This window comes from Pecten maximus, chromosome 4 (assembly GCF_902652985.1).
Source record: "Pecten maximus chromosome 4, xPecMax1.1, whole genome shotgun sequence".
Lineage (NCBI taxonomy): Eukaryota > Metazoa > Mollusca > Bivalvia > Pectinida > Pectinidae > Pecten > Pecten maximus.
The window spans coordinates 38208270-38225511 of NC_047018.1; the positions used below are offsets into that span (position 1 = coordinate 38208270).

The following is a 17242-nucleotide window of genomic DNA, read 5'->3' on the forward strand; positions in this document are numbered from 1 at the left end:
ACACCATAGTCAACATGTTTGTGGTTGAAGAGGCACAGATGAGCAACAGGCCTGTCACTACCTTCCTCATTACAGCCTCATTCAGACTGCCAAACCAAAACTGATGACATTTACTAAATAATGTAAATTTGTAAGTGCTGGTATTTTGGTTTTACTATGCACACAATCAAAGAGTGTGGACCATTTAGTCCATCACAGTCCGAATTAGTCATGATATGAATGGGTGATGGACTGGGGCGTGAAGAGCGATTCGACTCCACTATATATACCCTCCATCCCTAGAGAGTCTTATGGGGAAGTTTGTGGTATTTAGGGTGGAAGAATACCAAAAATCATCAAGGGAGAATTTCTACTGCAGATGAATAGTGCCCCCATAAGGGAATTTATAATTGGTGAGGCTTTTGCTATCTATAAGCTGTTTTCAAATTGATTTATTTATATGAAAAGACTACAGTCTGTAGTAAGTGAAGTTGACTTGGCTAAGGATGGCCCAAGGAATACTTGATCAGACCTAGGGGCTCAATAACACGTGTTTTATGCTGATGTTATCGCTGTATCTGCTCCAATGTCATTGATTATTGTGTAAACGCCAGCCATGTTTGACCCTCCTGATTGACTAAATGGTTTACTACTCTTGCCATGTTTCTAGCTTTACTTTCTGATCAGGTAAAGGATCATTGTTCAACAAACTGTACATGGCAAATCCTTTCTTTCAACATCTAACCTTTCTAACTGACTGGAGAACTTAAACCGGTTGATTTAAATATATTCACTTTGTCATACTGCAAAAAGGATCAGACACAAAATATTTCATTTTCATTAATAGTCATTCAAAATATTTAAGATACTTAAACATTTCATTTTTCCAAAAATAATCTCCCTCTATTCCCCCTTCCCCTCCCAAAGACCTCATTTGGAGTTTATTAAATGGCTCCATAACTTAGTTAATTGCATATTCTTCTGTAGTGGTTGTTTTAAAGATACATTATTTCATACTTTAGTTTCTACTTTCATACTACAATAGGATCAGACACAATATAATTCTCATCTTCAGTAATAGTAATAGTAAAATATTTCATGATACAATTTACATAACTGCGATAACAAATACATGTTTAGAAATTAACTTTAAATCATTTCATTAAATTCAGAATATTCCACTGGTTCTGATGACGTGTTCCGTTAAGTTGATGTTTAATGTTTGTGTTTATTGTATGATGACAGATAAGTATTACATTGTTGTAGGTATGACTGCGGTGTGTTTAATGTATGATGACAGACAAGTATTACATTGTTGTAGGTATGACTGCGGTGTGTTTACTGTATGATGACAGACAAGTATTACATTGTTGTAGGTATGACTGCGGTGCGTTTATTGTATGATGACGGACAAGTATTACATTGTTGTAGGTATGACTACGGTGTGTTTATTGTATGATGACAGACAAGTATTACATTGTTGTAGGTATGACTGCGGTGTGTTTATTGTATGATGACAGACAAGTATTACATTGTTGTAGGTATGACTACGATGTGTTTATTGTATGATGACAGATAAGTATTACATTGTTGTAGGTATGACTGCGGTGTGTTTAATGTATGATGACAGACAAGTATTACATTGTTGTAGGTATGACTGCGGTGTGTTTACTGTATGATGACAGACAAGTATTACATTGTTGTAGGTATGACTACGGTGTGTTTATTGTATGATAACGGACAAGTATTACATTGTTGTAGGTATGAGCGGTGTGTTTATTGTATGATGACAGACAAGTATTACATTGTTGTAGGTATGACTGCGGTGTGTTTATTGTATGATGACAGACAAGTATTACATTGTTGTAGGTATGACTGCGGTGTGTTTATTGTATGATGACAGACAAGTATTACATTGTTGTAGGTATGACTGCGGTGTGTTTATTGTATGATGACAGACAAGTATTACATTGTTGTAGGTATGAGCGGTGTGTTTATTGTATGATGACAGACAAGTATTACATTGTTGTAGGTATGACTGCGGTGTGTTTATTGTATGATGACAGACAAGTATTATATTGTTGTAGGTATGACTGCGGTGTGTTTATTGTATGATGACAGACAAGTATTACATTGTTGTAGGTATGACTGCGGTGTGTTTATTGTATGATGACAGATATAAGTATTACATTGTTGTAGGTATGACTGCAGTGTGTTTATTGTATTATGACAGATAAGTATTACATTGTTGTAGGTATGACTGCAGTGTGTTTATTGTATGATGACAGACAAGTATTACATTGTTGTAGGTATGACTGCGGTGTGTTTATTGTATGATGACAGACAAGTATTACATTGTTGTAGGTATGAGCGGTGTGTTTATTGTATGATGACAGACAAGTATTACATTGTTGTAGGTATATATGACTGTGGTGTGTTTATTGTATGATGACGGATACGTATTACATTGTTGTAGGTATGACTGCGGTGTGTTTATTGTATGATGACAGACAAGTATTACATTGTTGTAGGTATGACTGCGGTGTGTTTATTGTATGATGACAGATAAGTATTACATTGTTGTAGGTATGACTGCAGTGTGTTTATTTTATGATGACAGATAAGTATTACATTGTTGTAGGTATGACTGCCGTGTGTTTATTGTATGATGACAGATACGTATTACATTGTTGTAGGTATGACTGCAGTGTGTTTATTGTATGATGACAGACAAGTATTACATTGTTGTAGGTATGACTGCGGTGTGTTTATTGTATGATGACAGATAAGTATTACATTGTTGTAGGTATGACTGCGGTGTGTTTATTGTATGATGACAGATAAGTATTACATTGTTGTAGGTATGACTGCGGTGTGTTTATTGTATGATGACAGATAAGTATTTAACATTGTTGTAGGTATGACTGTGGTGTGTTTATTGTATGATGACAGATACGTATTACATTGTTGTAGGTATGACTGCAGTGTGTTTATTGTATGATGACAGACAAGTATTACATTGTTGTAGGTATGACTGCGGTGTGTTTACTGTATGATGACAGACAAGTATTACATTGTTGTAGGTATGACTGCGGTGTGTTTATTGTATGATGACAGATAAGTATTACATTGTTGTAGGTATGACTGCGGTGTGTTTATTGTATGATGACAGACAGGTATTACATTGTTGTAGGTATGACTGCGGTGTGTTTATTGTATGATGACAGACAAGTATTACATTGTTGTAGGTATGACTGCGGAACAGGTCCAGCCATTTTGAGAAGTAAAGTACAAGTTACCATGGGCAACTGGAACAGAGTACATGCTCGAAGAGTGGATAACGAGGGGTCTCTACGACTTAACGATGGCGAAATGGTTGTCGGCTTCTCAAAGGTAACAAAAATATTATACCTTACCCAGAGGACTTCGTGGTTCTGACCTCAATAGACAGTACATGTTTTATGGTCTAACTCGGGAAATAAAACCGTTTCTTTCACACAAGGGAAGTAAAGTTGTCACAAAGACGGTATTGATCGATTTTAAGTGGCCAGCTTTGATTGGTATTGATCGATATTGGCTTTGATTGGTATTGATTGATAGTGGCCAGTTTGATTGGTATTGATTGATAGTGGCTTTGATTGGTATTGATCGATAGTGGCTTTGATTGGTATTGATTGATAGTGGCCAGTTTGATTTGTATTGATTGATAGTGGCCAGCTTTGATTGGTATTGACTGATAGTGGCCAGCTTTGATTGGTATTGATCAAAAGTGGCTTTGATTGGTATTGATTGATAGTGGCCAGTTTGATTTGTATTGATTGATAGTGGCCAGCTTTGATTGGTATTGATTGATAGTGGCCAGCTTTGATTGGTATTGATCGATAGTGGCTTTGATTGGTATTGATCGATAGTAGCTTAAAATGATTGGTATTGGTCGATAGTGGATTTGATTGGTATTGATTGATAGTGGCTTTGATTGGTATTGACTGATAGTGGCCAGCTTTGATAGGTATTGATTGATAGTGGCTTTGATTGGTATTGATTGATAGTGGCTTTGATTGGTATTGATTGATAGTGGCTTTGATTGGTATTGATTGATAGTGGCTTTGATTGGTATTGATTGATAGTGGCTTTGATTGGTATTGATTGATAGTGGCCAGCTTTGATTGGTATTGATCTATAGTGCCTTTGGTTGGTCCTGATCAATAGTGGCTTTGATTGGTATTGATTGATAGTGGCCAGCTTTGATTGGTATTGATCGATAGTGGCTTTGATTGGTATTGATTGATAGTGGCTTTGATTGGTATTGATTGATAGTGGCCAGCTTCTATTGGTATTGATTGATAGTGGCTTTGATTGGTATTGATTGATAGTAGCTTAAAATGATTGGTATTGATCGATAGTGGATTTGATTGGTATTGATTGATAGTGGCTTTGAATGGTATTGATTGATAGTGGATTTGATTGGTATTGATTGATAGTGGATTTGATTGGTATTGATCGATAGTGGCTTTGATTTGTATTGATTGATAGTGGATTTGATTGGTATTGATCGATAGTGGCTTTGATTTGTATTGATTGATAGTGGCTTTGATTGGTATTGATTGATAGTGGCTTTGAATGACATTCATACTATTTGTTCAAGTCATACTAGACTAGACATACCTTACTAGACCCAGTGGTTTATATGCATGGCCCTTTGTATCATTTACTGCTTGGGAAGGAATATATATATATATCGCTTACTTTGATTCCAACATACACTGAGATTAACTGAGAATTAAAAAAAGGGACTGACATTTAGCTACAGGAAATGGATGCACTAATGTACTCTACATACTGTTTACGAATCAGTTAATAAGTTACTGGAAGCAGGAAAATGTGCTTTTAGTCTGCTGCTTTTAAAATGCAGAACTCAAAATGCATAAACCTAAATTCAAGTGGAATCTTGGCACGCTTCAATCCAAATATTGAGTTTTACATTTGTGCTGTTTTGATGTCTGGGATATTTCCAATGCAAATTACCTTCACTGACTGTAGAGCTGAATCAAGTGTACACTAAATAAGCAGGTTCTGGCATACCATGGTTGCTGCTAAAACATCTTACGTACGTACCCTTACAAAATTTATCCGAATTGCTAAAAGATTTTTTATCAGTTCTTCAGGTTCTGTACAGCTGAAATTCTACACATCATTGAAATATCTTCAAATATTAAGATATTTTTCCAAACAATTGCTACTATAATAAGGTTCCTACATCGAGATGGCTTAGGATAGGATGAAATCACAAAAAAATGTACGTCGAAATATAATTTATATATAATGTTATGATCAACGTTAGATAGTTTTTATGAAAAATACAACCTTTTTGAATTGGTTCAAATGTTTGTAAAATTGTAAAAACATTAACTTTAAAAAATCAAACCTTGATGGTATTGATTTTAGATGTTGAATCAACAATAGATTTTCTTTTATTTCATACAAATTTATGGCGTTACCTTTATAAACAAAATGACATAACAAACAATACTTGCTCACAAGAGCAGATAACTCTGAATTATGATAAGATGGAATATTTTGAAATCATTCAAATGCTGATATATCTTCAGTAATGAATTAATCTATCAATGATACAAAAGTCACTCATGTAGGGTTGTAGGATGGCTCATTGTCAATACACTTGCCTTTCACCGAGGCGGCCAGGGTTCAATTCCCTGATTGGAGGTGAAAAGGTATGGGAATCACCTACCTAACCACATGGGTTTTCCCCAGTTACTCAGGCCCCCCCCCCCCATAGTAATTACCCTTTGCATACTTACATCCAGGCAAACAAGCATGATTGATATAAGTTGGTATAAACTTGCTTCACAATTGATGTAAAATGAATAAAGGTTACATTTTCACTCATGTTCTTTCATGTAAGGTCTCAAGACATCAATGACGTTCTGTCAGACAGAGTTCATTGTTGAAATTTTTAAGCAATTACTGTTAATATGGTTTTGTTTTGCTGATGAGTCTGAATAATATGTGTTGTTTCTTCAGGGTGCTTACTCACGGATCACACTGAGGCTGCCTGTGTATGTTGGCGGTTACAGGAACATGACTGCCATGTCATCACGCATTGGAATTACAAAACCTTTCGTAGGCTGTGTCCAGGAGATCATCATCAATGAGTACCGATACGACCTGAGAAAACAGGAGTTGGTTGGTGACACAATGTATGGTCTTAATGTTGGTAGGTACCTTACTCTATTTAATCTGTGAATTCTTTAATGTAGTTAATAAGCTATATAGAGAATATCAAATTAATATTAATGAAAGATAGCAAATTCATGGTTATGGAGGATAGCAAATCCAGGGTAATGGATGAGAGCAAATTCAATGAAATGGAAAATAGCAGATTCAGGGTGATGGAGGAAAGCAAATTCAGGGTATTGAATGATAGCTAATTCAGGGTAGTGGAGGATAGCTTATTCAGGGTAGTGGTAGATAGCAAATTCAGGGTAATGGAGGATAGCAAATTCAGGGTAGTGGTAGATAGCAAATTCAGGATAATGGAGGATTGCAAATTCAGGGTAGTGGAGGATAGCAAATTCAGGGTAATGGAGGATAGCAAATTCAGGGTAGTGGAGGGTAATGGAGGATAGCAAATTCAGGGTAGTGAATGATAGCTAATTCAGGGTAGTGGTAGATAGCAAATTCAGGATAATGGAGGATTGCAAATTCAGGGTAATGGAGGATAGCAAATTCAGGGTAGTGGAGGATAGCAAATTCAAGGTAATTGAGGATAGCAAATTCAAGGTAATGGAGGATAGCAAATTCAAGGTTATGGAGGATAGCAAATTCAGGGTAGTGGAGGATAGCAAATTCAGGGTAATGGAGGATAGCAAATTCAAGGTAATGGAGGATAGCAAATTCAAGGTTATGGAGGATAGCAAATTCAGGGTAATGGAGGATTGCAAATTCAAGGTAATGGAGGATAGCAAATTCAAGGTTATGGAGGATAGCAAATTCAGGGTAATGGAAGATAGCAAATTCAGGGTAATGGAGGATAGCAAATGCAGGGTTAGGGAGGGTAGCAAATTCAGGGTAATGGAGGATAGCAAATTCAGGAGAATGGAGGATAGCAAATTCAGGGTAGTGGAGGATAGCAAATTCAAGGTAATTGAGGATAGCAAATTCAAGGTAATGGAGGATAGCAAATTCAAGGTTATGGAGGATAGCAAATTCAGGGTAGTGGAGGATAGCAAATTCAGGGTAATGGAGGATAGCAAATTCAAGGTAATGGAGGATAGAAAATTCAAGGTAATGGAGGATAGCAAATTCAAGGTAATGGAGGATAGCAAATTCAGGGTAATGGAGGATTGCAAATTCAAGGTAATGGAGGATAGCAAATTCAAGGTTATGGAGGATAGCAAATTCAGGGTAATGGAAGATAGCAAATTCAGGGTAATGGAGGATAGCAAATGCAGGGTTAGGGAGGGTAGCAAATTCAGGGTAATGGAGGATAGCAAATTCAGGAGAATGGAGGATAAAAAATTCAGGGTAATGGAAGATAGCAAATTCAGATTAATGGAAGATAGCAAATTCAGATTAATGGAGGATAGCAAATTCAGGGTAATGGAAGATAGCAAATTCAGGGTAGTGGAGGATAGCAAATTCAGGGTAGTGGAGGATAGCAAATTCAGGGTAGTGGATGATAGCAAATTAAGGTTGATTATTTGATGGCAGTGCTTTATTTTAAAACATCTAATTGACAATTTTCTTACAAGCTTGTATGTAATTGATTTAAACCCTGACTATGGTATGAGATAGTCAAAGGGAAGGCAGATACAGACATTGGTGTTCTAAACAGAAACTGTATGTAAAACTTGTTTCTCTTCAGGTGAATGCAGTGAGGGGATCTGTAACCAGGTTCAGTGTGCTAGGGGAGGTACCTGTGTAGCCAAGTCAGCTGATCAACATATCTGTATGTGTCCTCTCGGAACCGGAGGAGAGAACTGTCAATACGGTATGTATTAAAGAAGGCAGATAACTCCTATCCCAACCAAATCTGTGGGAACAGGGGGAGATAACTCCCAATTCATTATGTATTAAGGAAGACAGATAACTCCTATCCCAACCAAATATGTGGGAACAGGGGGAGATTACTCCAAATTTATTGTGTATTAAACAAGACAGATACTGTAACTCCTATCCCTCCCAGGGGCCGTGGTGGCCGAGTGGTTAAGATGTACCGACACTTTAACACTAGCTCTTCACCACTGGGTTGCGAGTTCGAAACCTACGTGGGGCAGTTGCCAGGTACTGACCGTAGGCCGGTGGTTTTTCTCCGGGTACTCCGGCTTTCCTTCACCTCCAAAACCTGGCACGTCCTTAAATGACCCTGGCTGTTAATAGAACGTTAAACAAAAACAAACCAAACCAAAATCCTATCCCTCCCAAATCTGTGGGAACAGGGGGAGATAACTCCCATTGCAGTATGTATTAAAGAAGGCTGGTAAGTTCTCTATCACAACCAAATATGTAGGAACAGGGGGAGAGAACTCAAAAGGCAGTATGTATTAAAGAGGAAGATAGCTTCTATCACTACCAAATCTGTGGGAACAGGGGGAGAGAATTCCAAATACAGTATGTATTAAATTAAATGTCACAACCAAATTTCTGGGACCGTGGAAAGATACATGTAGCTGGGAACATGGAGAGATAACTTTCATTTTGGTATATTTTAATAATTAAACAGGATGGGGGTACTGGGGTATAACTCTTACTTGTAACCAATTTACTTGGAAGAACAAAAGGGAGATAACCTCAATAAAAAGTTCAAGTTGTGCACTATGTAGAAGTTGTGTACTTCAATTATAATTGCATCATAGTCTGGTAACATGGAGTTTCCCACCTGGTTAGATTCTGGAGTTCAAGGTCACACATATTCACCTTTGAAGTAAGAAAGCTTGTGCACAAAACATCTCCTGAACACCTTAAAACATTATATTTCCATCAACACCATTGAGTATAGCAACATCAAATTCTCCATCTGATAATATTTTTGGCCATCATTTAAGGTCAAGTTTACTTGGTGATCACTTGCAATTGCTGTCAGGTGTATTTACAGTATATTGATATTTTTTTCAGGTCTGAGAGTTCGGACTTCTAAAAATGCCAACAAATAGCCTTAGTGTATATTAATAATCTGAGGGGAGGTATGAATCTGGTGAGCTGCTCTCCCTGAACTCATGAACTATTTCTCTATTGTTTTAGAAATCAATGAACACAGTGTGATGTAATTATTTTTCTATTGTTTCAGAAATCAATGTACGCATCCCAGAGTTTGGAGGTCATTCTTACCTACAACATAATGGACTTGGTCGCTCCACATTATCCTACACACAAATAGAGATTGTCTTCAAACCAACCAGTCGTGAGGGCACCCTACTGTACAATGGGTTCACACTGGACAGGAAAGGTGATTTCCTGTCACTGGCCATGAAGGAAGGTCACTTGGAGTTCTGCTTCGACCTTGGCACAGGGCCAGGCGTCATCAGGTATGATCGCAATTAATAATTGGACCAGATTTGTTTGTTTAAACGTTGATGTCAATGTTTTTTAGTTTCATAGAGGTATGGGAAAAAAAATTTTTTTGCAAACTGTATGGATCTATTTTTTATTTGGCATAACCCCTAATGCAACAGTTAAAAATATTGACATTAAATGCTTATATGATTAATTATTGAAACTATATTTTGAATTTGAAACATGTACAATTTTAATTAATAAGGGATTCTTTTGAGCAAATCAATACGAAACGTCAATGGTCGTATTGTGATGTCATGCTTTTCGTGCCATTTACGTTTTTTTCATAGAGGTATGAAAAGAAAACTTCAACCAATCAGAAAGCTTCTGCATACAAACAATGGAAAATTTATTATTTATGAAATAGGACAGATGTGCTGATTTTATGTCACTTTCAGATGAGCCTTGACAAAGACTTTCAAAGCCTGTATTAAAATCTGCTGGACTGTCAAGATTTCTGTTTTGTATGCATTGACAAACAGCTCAAAGGCATTTGATGTTAGCATACAAACAAGGATCGAGTTATATCTGACATTTTAAAGAAACACTATCATGTAAAGATTTCTGTTAAATCTTCCTTGATAAAATTCCAGAAATTGTACCTGATTTCTTCAATATGTCTTAAACTTAATTGTTGAAATCAGATTTATTCTTAACTTCTTATTTTGTTTTAGATAGTTGTGTTGATCTATATTTGTTTCCCATGTTTTATTATTCCTGGTGCATGACCTTGACATCTGACCTCTGACCTATTCCAGGAGTGTGGAGGAGTTGAGCCTTGGACAGTGGCATTGGGTACGTGTATCACGTACCGGTCTGCGGGGTGTAATGGAGGTGGATGAGCAACCCCGTGTGGAAGGTGTATCTCAAGGAGCCTTCACTCAGCTCACGCTATTACAGGATCTATATATTGGTGGCCACAGTAACTATGACCACACCTCTCGACTGGCCAATCTTACCACATCCTTCCAGGGCTGTATACAAAAGGTAGACTGGATATCCATCATTAACTACTAGCTGGATACAAGCTCTGACATGCATTAAACAGTAAACTTGGTCCCATGGAAGATGTACACCCCTTAGAAGTCAAACAAAACTTTGTATCATACTTTTTATCTGAAAAAAGTTTTATTCAAAGAGAATTCTGTTATTGCATAAACAAAATGCAAAAGAAAAAAATCCAGGTCCTTGTTGTGGTTTTTTTCACAATGGCCCATTGAAAATTATTTTGAGCATCTTTACCAAAACAAACACATGAAAAAACAAATACATGATAAAGATAATGTAATAGGTTCTACAGTTATCAAGTGTGTGTATTATTCAAGTTGTGGCCATAGCTTCTGACAGGTTTTAATAATCATTGCTTGATTTACCACATTCTCCATGTCCTGACATGTAGGAATGATGGTCCATTTTAGGGTCAATTTGGATCAAGGTAAAGATTTGATAACAACATATCATAAGCTCTAAATCATATAAAACTTGACACAGATATATCTGGCCTATGCTGAGCTTGTCTTGTGATTTCCATCAGGTAATGACATGTTATATACACTGTGCTGAGCTTGTTTTATGATTTCTGTCAGGTTATCATTAATGAACAGCCTCTCCAGTTACTGGAGGATGCGTCACATGGAGTTAACATTGAGGGCTGTGAGCATCCCTGTCTTGGTGAGCCGTGCATGAATGGCGGCGAGTGTGTGCCTGACCGGGATGTGTACCAATGCTTCTGTCCTCTCGGCTACGGTAACACCAACTGTGAGGATGGTATGTCCTGGCTATTTAAAGACTTCTAGTGGAGTAACAATACATCAAGCATAAAATACCTGATTTATCCTCAAATAGCCCACCTCCCCTAGTGTAAAAGTTTCAGCATTTAAGTTTGGGGAGAGCTTATTTGTGAACCAATATTACCTTATTACAGTGGAACCTCTATAAACCGAACATGCACGGGACATGGATATTTGTTCGGTTTACAGAGGGTTCGGTTTTGAGAAGTTGATCGAAATGTATTTCAAAATTTATGTATCTGCAAAATTGAAGAAGGGAGTTTATTTGTAGACAGGAGCTTATTAGTGGATAGATATGAGTTAATTTTGATATCTGATCATTTTTGTTGAGGAAATACATTTGTAGCGGGACTGGACTGGGTCGATCATCGGTGACCAGGTAGCTCATCCGGCTAGTGTCTGGAGGTCCCGGGTTTGAACCCCGGTCCGGCCACTACATTGTCTAGCTCCTCTCCCGTTACACATTTATCTATAATATTTGCCTATGTTGAGTTAACCTGTTGATGCAGTAATCAGTGTTTTAAATGTTACAATGAGACTCTATATTTTGTATCCAGAGATTGAGAAGAATGTATATGTGCCTAGATATAATGGACACAGCTTTCTGTTGTACACTGGTCGGAGTATCAACAAACGGTTAGTATATCTGTGGGATTGTATGTGAATGAACAAAATTTCATCAAGCTCTGATTTAATGTAAAAGTTGGATCATTGACATTGTGTTCATTGAAGATGTTAGTCTTAAAAGAGAGAGTGGATTTATGATAAAGTGCATGCTCAGAGGTATTTGTTTTATGATGAATGTTTCTAAGGTAGTGTTTACAGGGGAGACTTTTGAATTACAGGGTGACTGGATCCAAGATCGACATCCAGCTTACCATGAAGCCAGAGAGAGCTAATGGTCTCATTCTATGGAGTGGCCGGGACCAGCCCATCACTTCCAATAGTGATTACCTTGCCCTTGGATTTGTCAATGGCGCCCTACAGTTCCGCTACAACCTCGGCAGTGGAGAGGCCGTCATCTCCTATAATGACACGCGACTGTACGATGGGGAATGGCATACTGTCAGGGCACAAAGGTAATGGATTGGCAGGGACTTTAACCATGACGAAGGTTTTAGTCTTTAGATCCTTCAATATCTTTAAATTAAAGTTTCAAGAGAACATGGCATAATTGAATTGCGGCTTATCTCGTTATTGATTTAGATTTCCATGAAATATGGCTTTGGTTGAATGCATTTCAAAAAAAGTTTATTAAAATATTTCAAAACTAAAATGGTTACACTTAGATAAAGCATTCGAGATAATGTCCTAGATGCGCATATCTGTCTCACACATGAACATAGTGAAAATGGTTCTATACAGGTAAGTCAAACAATATATTAGATAAAATTATCAAAACATTTATAATCTGTCAGCCAATGAAAGTACATAATGAAATGTATTTTGTTAATTGTCTAATTTTGAAATTAACTAAGTAAAAATTCATGCCTTCTTTCAGAGACAAACAAGATGGATTCCTTGAGGTGGATGAGACAGAAATTGTAGAAGGAAGCTCACCAGGCAGTTACACAATGCTTAATACCAACAAAATGTTGTATGTCGGTAAGGGAAGATAACTCACATCAAAATTTTGTTTATCAGTAAGGGGAGATAACTTGCATCAAAATGTTGTATATTGGTAAGGAGATATCTCACAACAAAATGTTGTATATCGGTAAGAGGGGATAACTCTCAGCAAAATGTTGTATATCGGTAAGGGGGGGATAACTCTCATCAAAACGTTGTGTATCAGAAGGGGGATAACTCAGAACAACAAAATGTTCTGTATTGATAGGGGGGATTAGTCACAGCAACAATATAAAGATAGATTGGGAGATGGCATTTATACAGCTTGAGCAAGTGAAACTATTAATTTTAAACTTCATACACTGCTTCCTCATCAAGAGTACTTGCTTAGATCATTATTACTCTTAGACCAGAATAAAGGGTTTTTACTCCAGAATATAGGGTTTTTACTTAGATCATTATTACTCTAAGACCAGAATATAGGGTTTTTACTTGATTTTTATTTTTTTTTCATTTCAGGGGGAATGCCTAATGTTTCCCAAAACACTCTGAGGAAGTTCACTCAGGGATTTGATGGCTGTATTGCCAGCCTCATGCTGGCTGAAGACTATGACATACGATTGGTGGAGGAGGCACAGAACGGGAGAAACATTCTGCCCTGTCGGACGGAATCATGATAGAGTATTACAGAGTGATGATCCTCTCGGAGTGATCAGTCTTTTGGACATACTGGATTTCAGTATTATGTGATAAAGACTTTACTTCCTGTATCGGGTACCATCACACAGGGATAATCCATAGCCAATCTATCAACCTGCTGACAAAGTAGTAGTGCTGTTGGTACCATTAGGACAAAATGTGTTAAAAGTGCTGGATCTGTAGGTACAATGAAGAGCAACTTGCTGGAATATGTTATATCTGTACACTTAAATGCAAGTATCAGATTCTATATTTGACCATATTGGTTTGTTTTCTTTACATCTTCGAGTAATCAAGTCAGAAAACAAGTTAGGTCAAAAAGAAGTTAGGATGGTTAAAAATGTAGAAAGTACAAAAATATATTTTGTCATGGGACTGCAGACAGGAAAATCTTCTGGTGTTATTTTAGGGTTATTGTCAAACATTTTCCCATATCTAGTACAGTTTTTATTATGTGTTTGTCTCAATAAGTTTGTTTCTGTCACGGTTAGTGTCCGGGGGACACAGTTGTAGGAGTTACCTCCCATTATTTGGTATTTGACTAGCTCGTTGGAGTTATGTCCCATTATTTGGTATTTGACTAGCTCGTTGGAGTTATCTCCCATTATTTGGTATTTGACTAGCTCGTTGGAGTTATCTCCCATTATTTGGTATTTGACTAGCTCGTTGGAGTAACATCTCATTATTTTATATTTGACTAGCATTTCTTTACTTGGTATTCTTAAACAGATATGGGGTTATAGCAAGTGTAGTAAAAATGGGAGTTCCAAAGAACATTTAGGAAAGTTTTTTTTTACATGATAGGCATTAGTACACTAGACCCTGCCTATCAATCTCTGGTACTTTAATGACACTGGAGTAATGGGGAAGTGTATTTTATCATTATGTGTATTAGAGCTAAAGGAAAGATGACGTCAGTGTTATTAAACTACAGGAAGTCCAGGAAATCATTATCATCTGTACAAAAGCTCATCTGTGTGTGCCATTCATCAAAAATAGTCTATTAGTGATACAAATATTGCTGTAATGAGGAGGTAGCCATTTTAATGAGGAAAAATTCAGTAGGAAAGAAAACCATAGCAACTACAGGTGGAGAGGTAACAAGACGTGCCAATAGAGGGTAGTTTTGTTAATGACATTAGGCTACAGTCAAACTACAATCAAGCCTACACAGTATCGCGAGAAATATTTTGTTTCACAAAATATAGACATACATATATATATAATTCATTTTACAATGACAAGGGCATTTACATTACGGTGTGTGTGTTGTTATTGTGACATTACCCAGGGTACATTGTCTAGCAGGATTATCACACAGTCTTGTTGTTACAGTTTCTGTTGTAGGTAAAGGTACAATGTATTTAATTCAAGCTTATTCATCACCCTGATTGACTGTACATATTAACTTAATCATAATCACTTTCATGCTTGGATAAAAAACAACCAACTCATATTTTTTTGTCAAATTTTGTTGTAATATGGGATTTGATAGTAAGGACTGGAATTGAAGATGTCTTGGTTGTGTTCAATGTAATTTTACATTCCCGATCTCAAAAAATGCATTCCTGCTCTAGATTTTAGGATTTGACTTTGCTCAGGAGCTGCCATTTTGTCACTTGTGGACGATCTGCTGATGACATGCTAACACACACAGTGTAGCCTCACTGTAGGACATCTATAAACACAGGAGAGATGTTTAGTTACCAGTCCTTCATATCCGCAACTTTCCATCTCATAAATGAAATTGTGGAAATGAATTAGTGTCTGTTTTTGTAATCGTGACAAAAGGAATATTTCTTCGTAAAATTTTTTGCATGCTTTGCTATTTTGAGACAATCTGAAATATAGAATTCTTTTGAAAAACAAAGAAAATTTTAAAATTTTCATAATTTGATCATGGTTCATTTCTTATGTGATTTGTATGACAGAAGACATTACTACAGTTTAGTTTAGGGATTGGACATAGAAATCATTAACTGTGTACTTTAGGGTATTAAAACAGTAGGATAGTTAATTGGCTAGATGTAAATAAATAATACCACTACAGGTTTCTTTGGGGGAGGAAACAATCCGGTTGTGCAATTTATTCTTTCCTGCATAATTTGCTATGAAATATTAATGTTGATGTCTGGATGTCTATTGTCACCCGGAAGTTAAACCTCCAGTTATCCTGATAATTAAGTTTGGCTTTCATGATCTACAACAATAACAATTACAATGGATATACAACAATAACAATTAGAATGGATGGATATATCTAGATACAATAACCAAGAACATTGGAATCAATAGCACTTCTATTTTTATTGCATACTTTGTCCCAAAATCGTGAATTATTCAGAAGTAAGATTAATATTTCTTAGAGATGATTTTATTCGTCATTGTCTTAAAATCAAAAACTGTACAGATATGCCTATAGTCCAGAACTTCAGTAACATTGTAATTTCTGAGATTTTTTATCAAAGTCATTGTCCTAGAATCAAGAAATTGCCCAGATAAAGAGTTTGAATTGTATATCGGGGCTGTGTACATTCCAATATGTTGCGGTTGTGCTAACATTTTATAAGCTTTTTTACTATGTGATAAACACTTGATTGACCTGTATGTCTCAGTATTGTTTCGTTTTCTTGTATATTAATGTTGTGTTAAAATGTCTACAAAATTTTATTGTGCAAATATTTTACTGTGTTACCTGCTGCTTTTCAAATTATACCCATAATATATACAGGTATGGAGACCGTGACATTGTATTGTTTAATTTTAGTGACGTCCAGCATCAATTTAGCTAAAGATACATATTGTAAGATCACCACATTCCTGAATCAGGTCGTTTTGCTATATCAGACTGTTAAGTTTTCCGATTTGTATGCTAATTAGTGTTTGTTTTATATACTTTCATTGTTGTGTTTAGTATACTTATTGTCTTTCTTTATTCATTGACTATACTGACTGTATTCATTCATCATTTTACTGAAACAAATAAATTCTTCAAATAAAAATCATGTTAAAATCTTGTAAAACGTGTTATTTGTGTTCTTTTCTTACAATTGAGAGATACTGGATGTTGTTAAACAGGAGTCGTCAGAAACAACATTTTGCTGTTGAAAGGGTTGAATAAGTATTGTAAAAATAGGTCAGTTGAAAGGGTTGAATAAGTATTGTAAAAATAGGTCAGTTGAAAGGGTTGAATAAGTATTGTAAAAATAGGTCAGTTGAAAGGGTTGAATAAGTATTGTAAAAATAGGTCAGTTGAAAGGGTTGAATAAGCATTGTAAAAATGGGTCAGCTGAAAGGGTTGAATAAGTATTGTAAAAATAGGTCAGCTGAAAGGGTTGAATAAGCATTGTAAAAATAGGTCAGTTGAAAGGGTTGAATAAGTATTGTAAAAATGGGTCAGCTGAAAGGGTTGAATAAGTATTGTAAAAATAGGTCAGCTGAAAGGGTTGAATAAGTATTGTAAAAATAGGTCAGTTGAAAGGGTTGAATAAGTATTGTAAAAATGGGTCAGCTGAAAGGGTTGAATAAGTAATTGTAAAAATAGGTCAGTTGAAAGGGTTGAATAAGTATTGTAAAAATAGGTCAGTTAAAAGGGTTGAATAAGTATTGTAAAAATAGGTCAGTTAAAAGGG

General features: G+C 36.2%; 1 protein-coding gene across 1 annotated transcript in view; it reads left to right on the forward strand.

The window, feature by feature from the left end:
- The window catches only part of LOC117326022 (pikachurin-like), an 87914-nt gene extending 71281 nt beyond the window's left edge, over window positions 1–16633 (forward strand). Inside the window, exons 5-14 of the mRNA XM_033882596.1 lie at window positions 3228–3372; window positions 6022–6214; window positions 7865–7990; window positions 9287–9524; window positions 10311–10539; window positions 11139–11319; window positions 11900–11978; window positions 12188–12421; window positions 12844–12947; window positions 13431–16633. Of these exons, the coding sequence (XP_033738487.1) occupies window positions 3228–3372; window positions 6022–6214; window positions 7865–7990; window positions 9287–9524; window positions 10311–10539; window positions 11139–11319; window positions 11900–11978; window positions 12188–12421; window positions 12844–12947; window positions 13431–13588 (1687 nt within the window). The 3' untranslated portion in view covers window positions 13589–16633. The remainder of the gene's footprint in view (window positions 1–3227; window positions 3373–6021; window positions 6215–7864; window positions 7991–9286; window positions 9525–10310; window positions 10540–11138; window positions 11320–11899; window positions 11979–12187; window positions 12422–12843; window positions 12948–13430) is intronic.
- The last annotated feature ends 609 nt before the right edge of the window (window positions 16634–17242 follow it).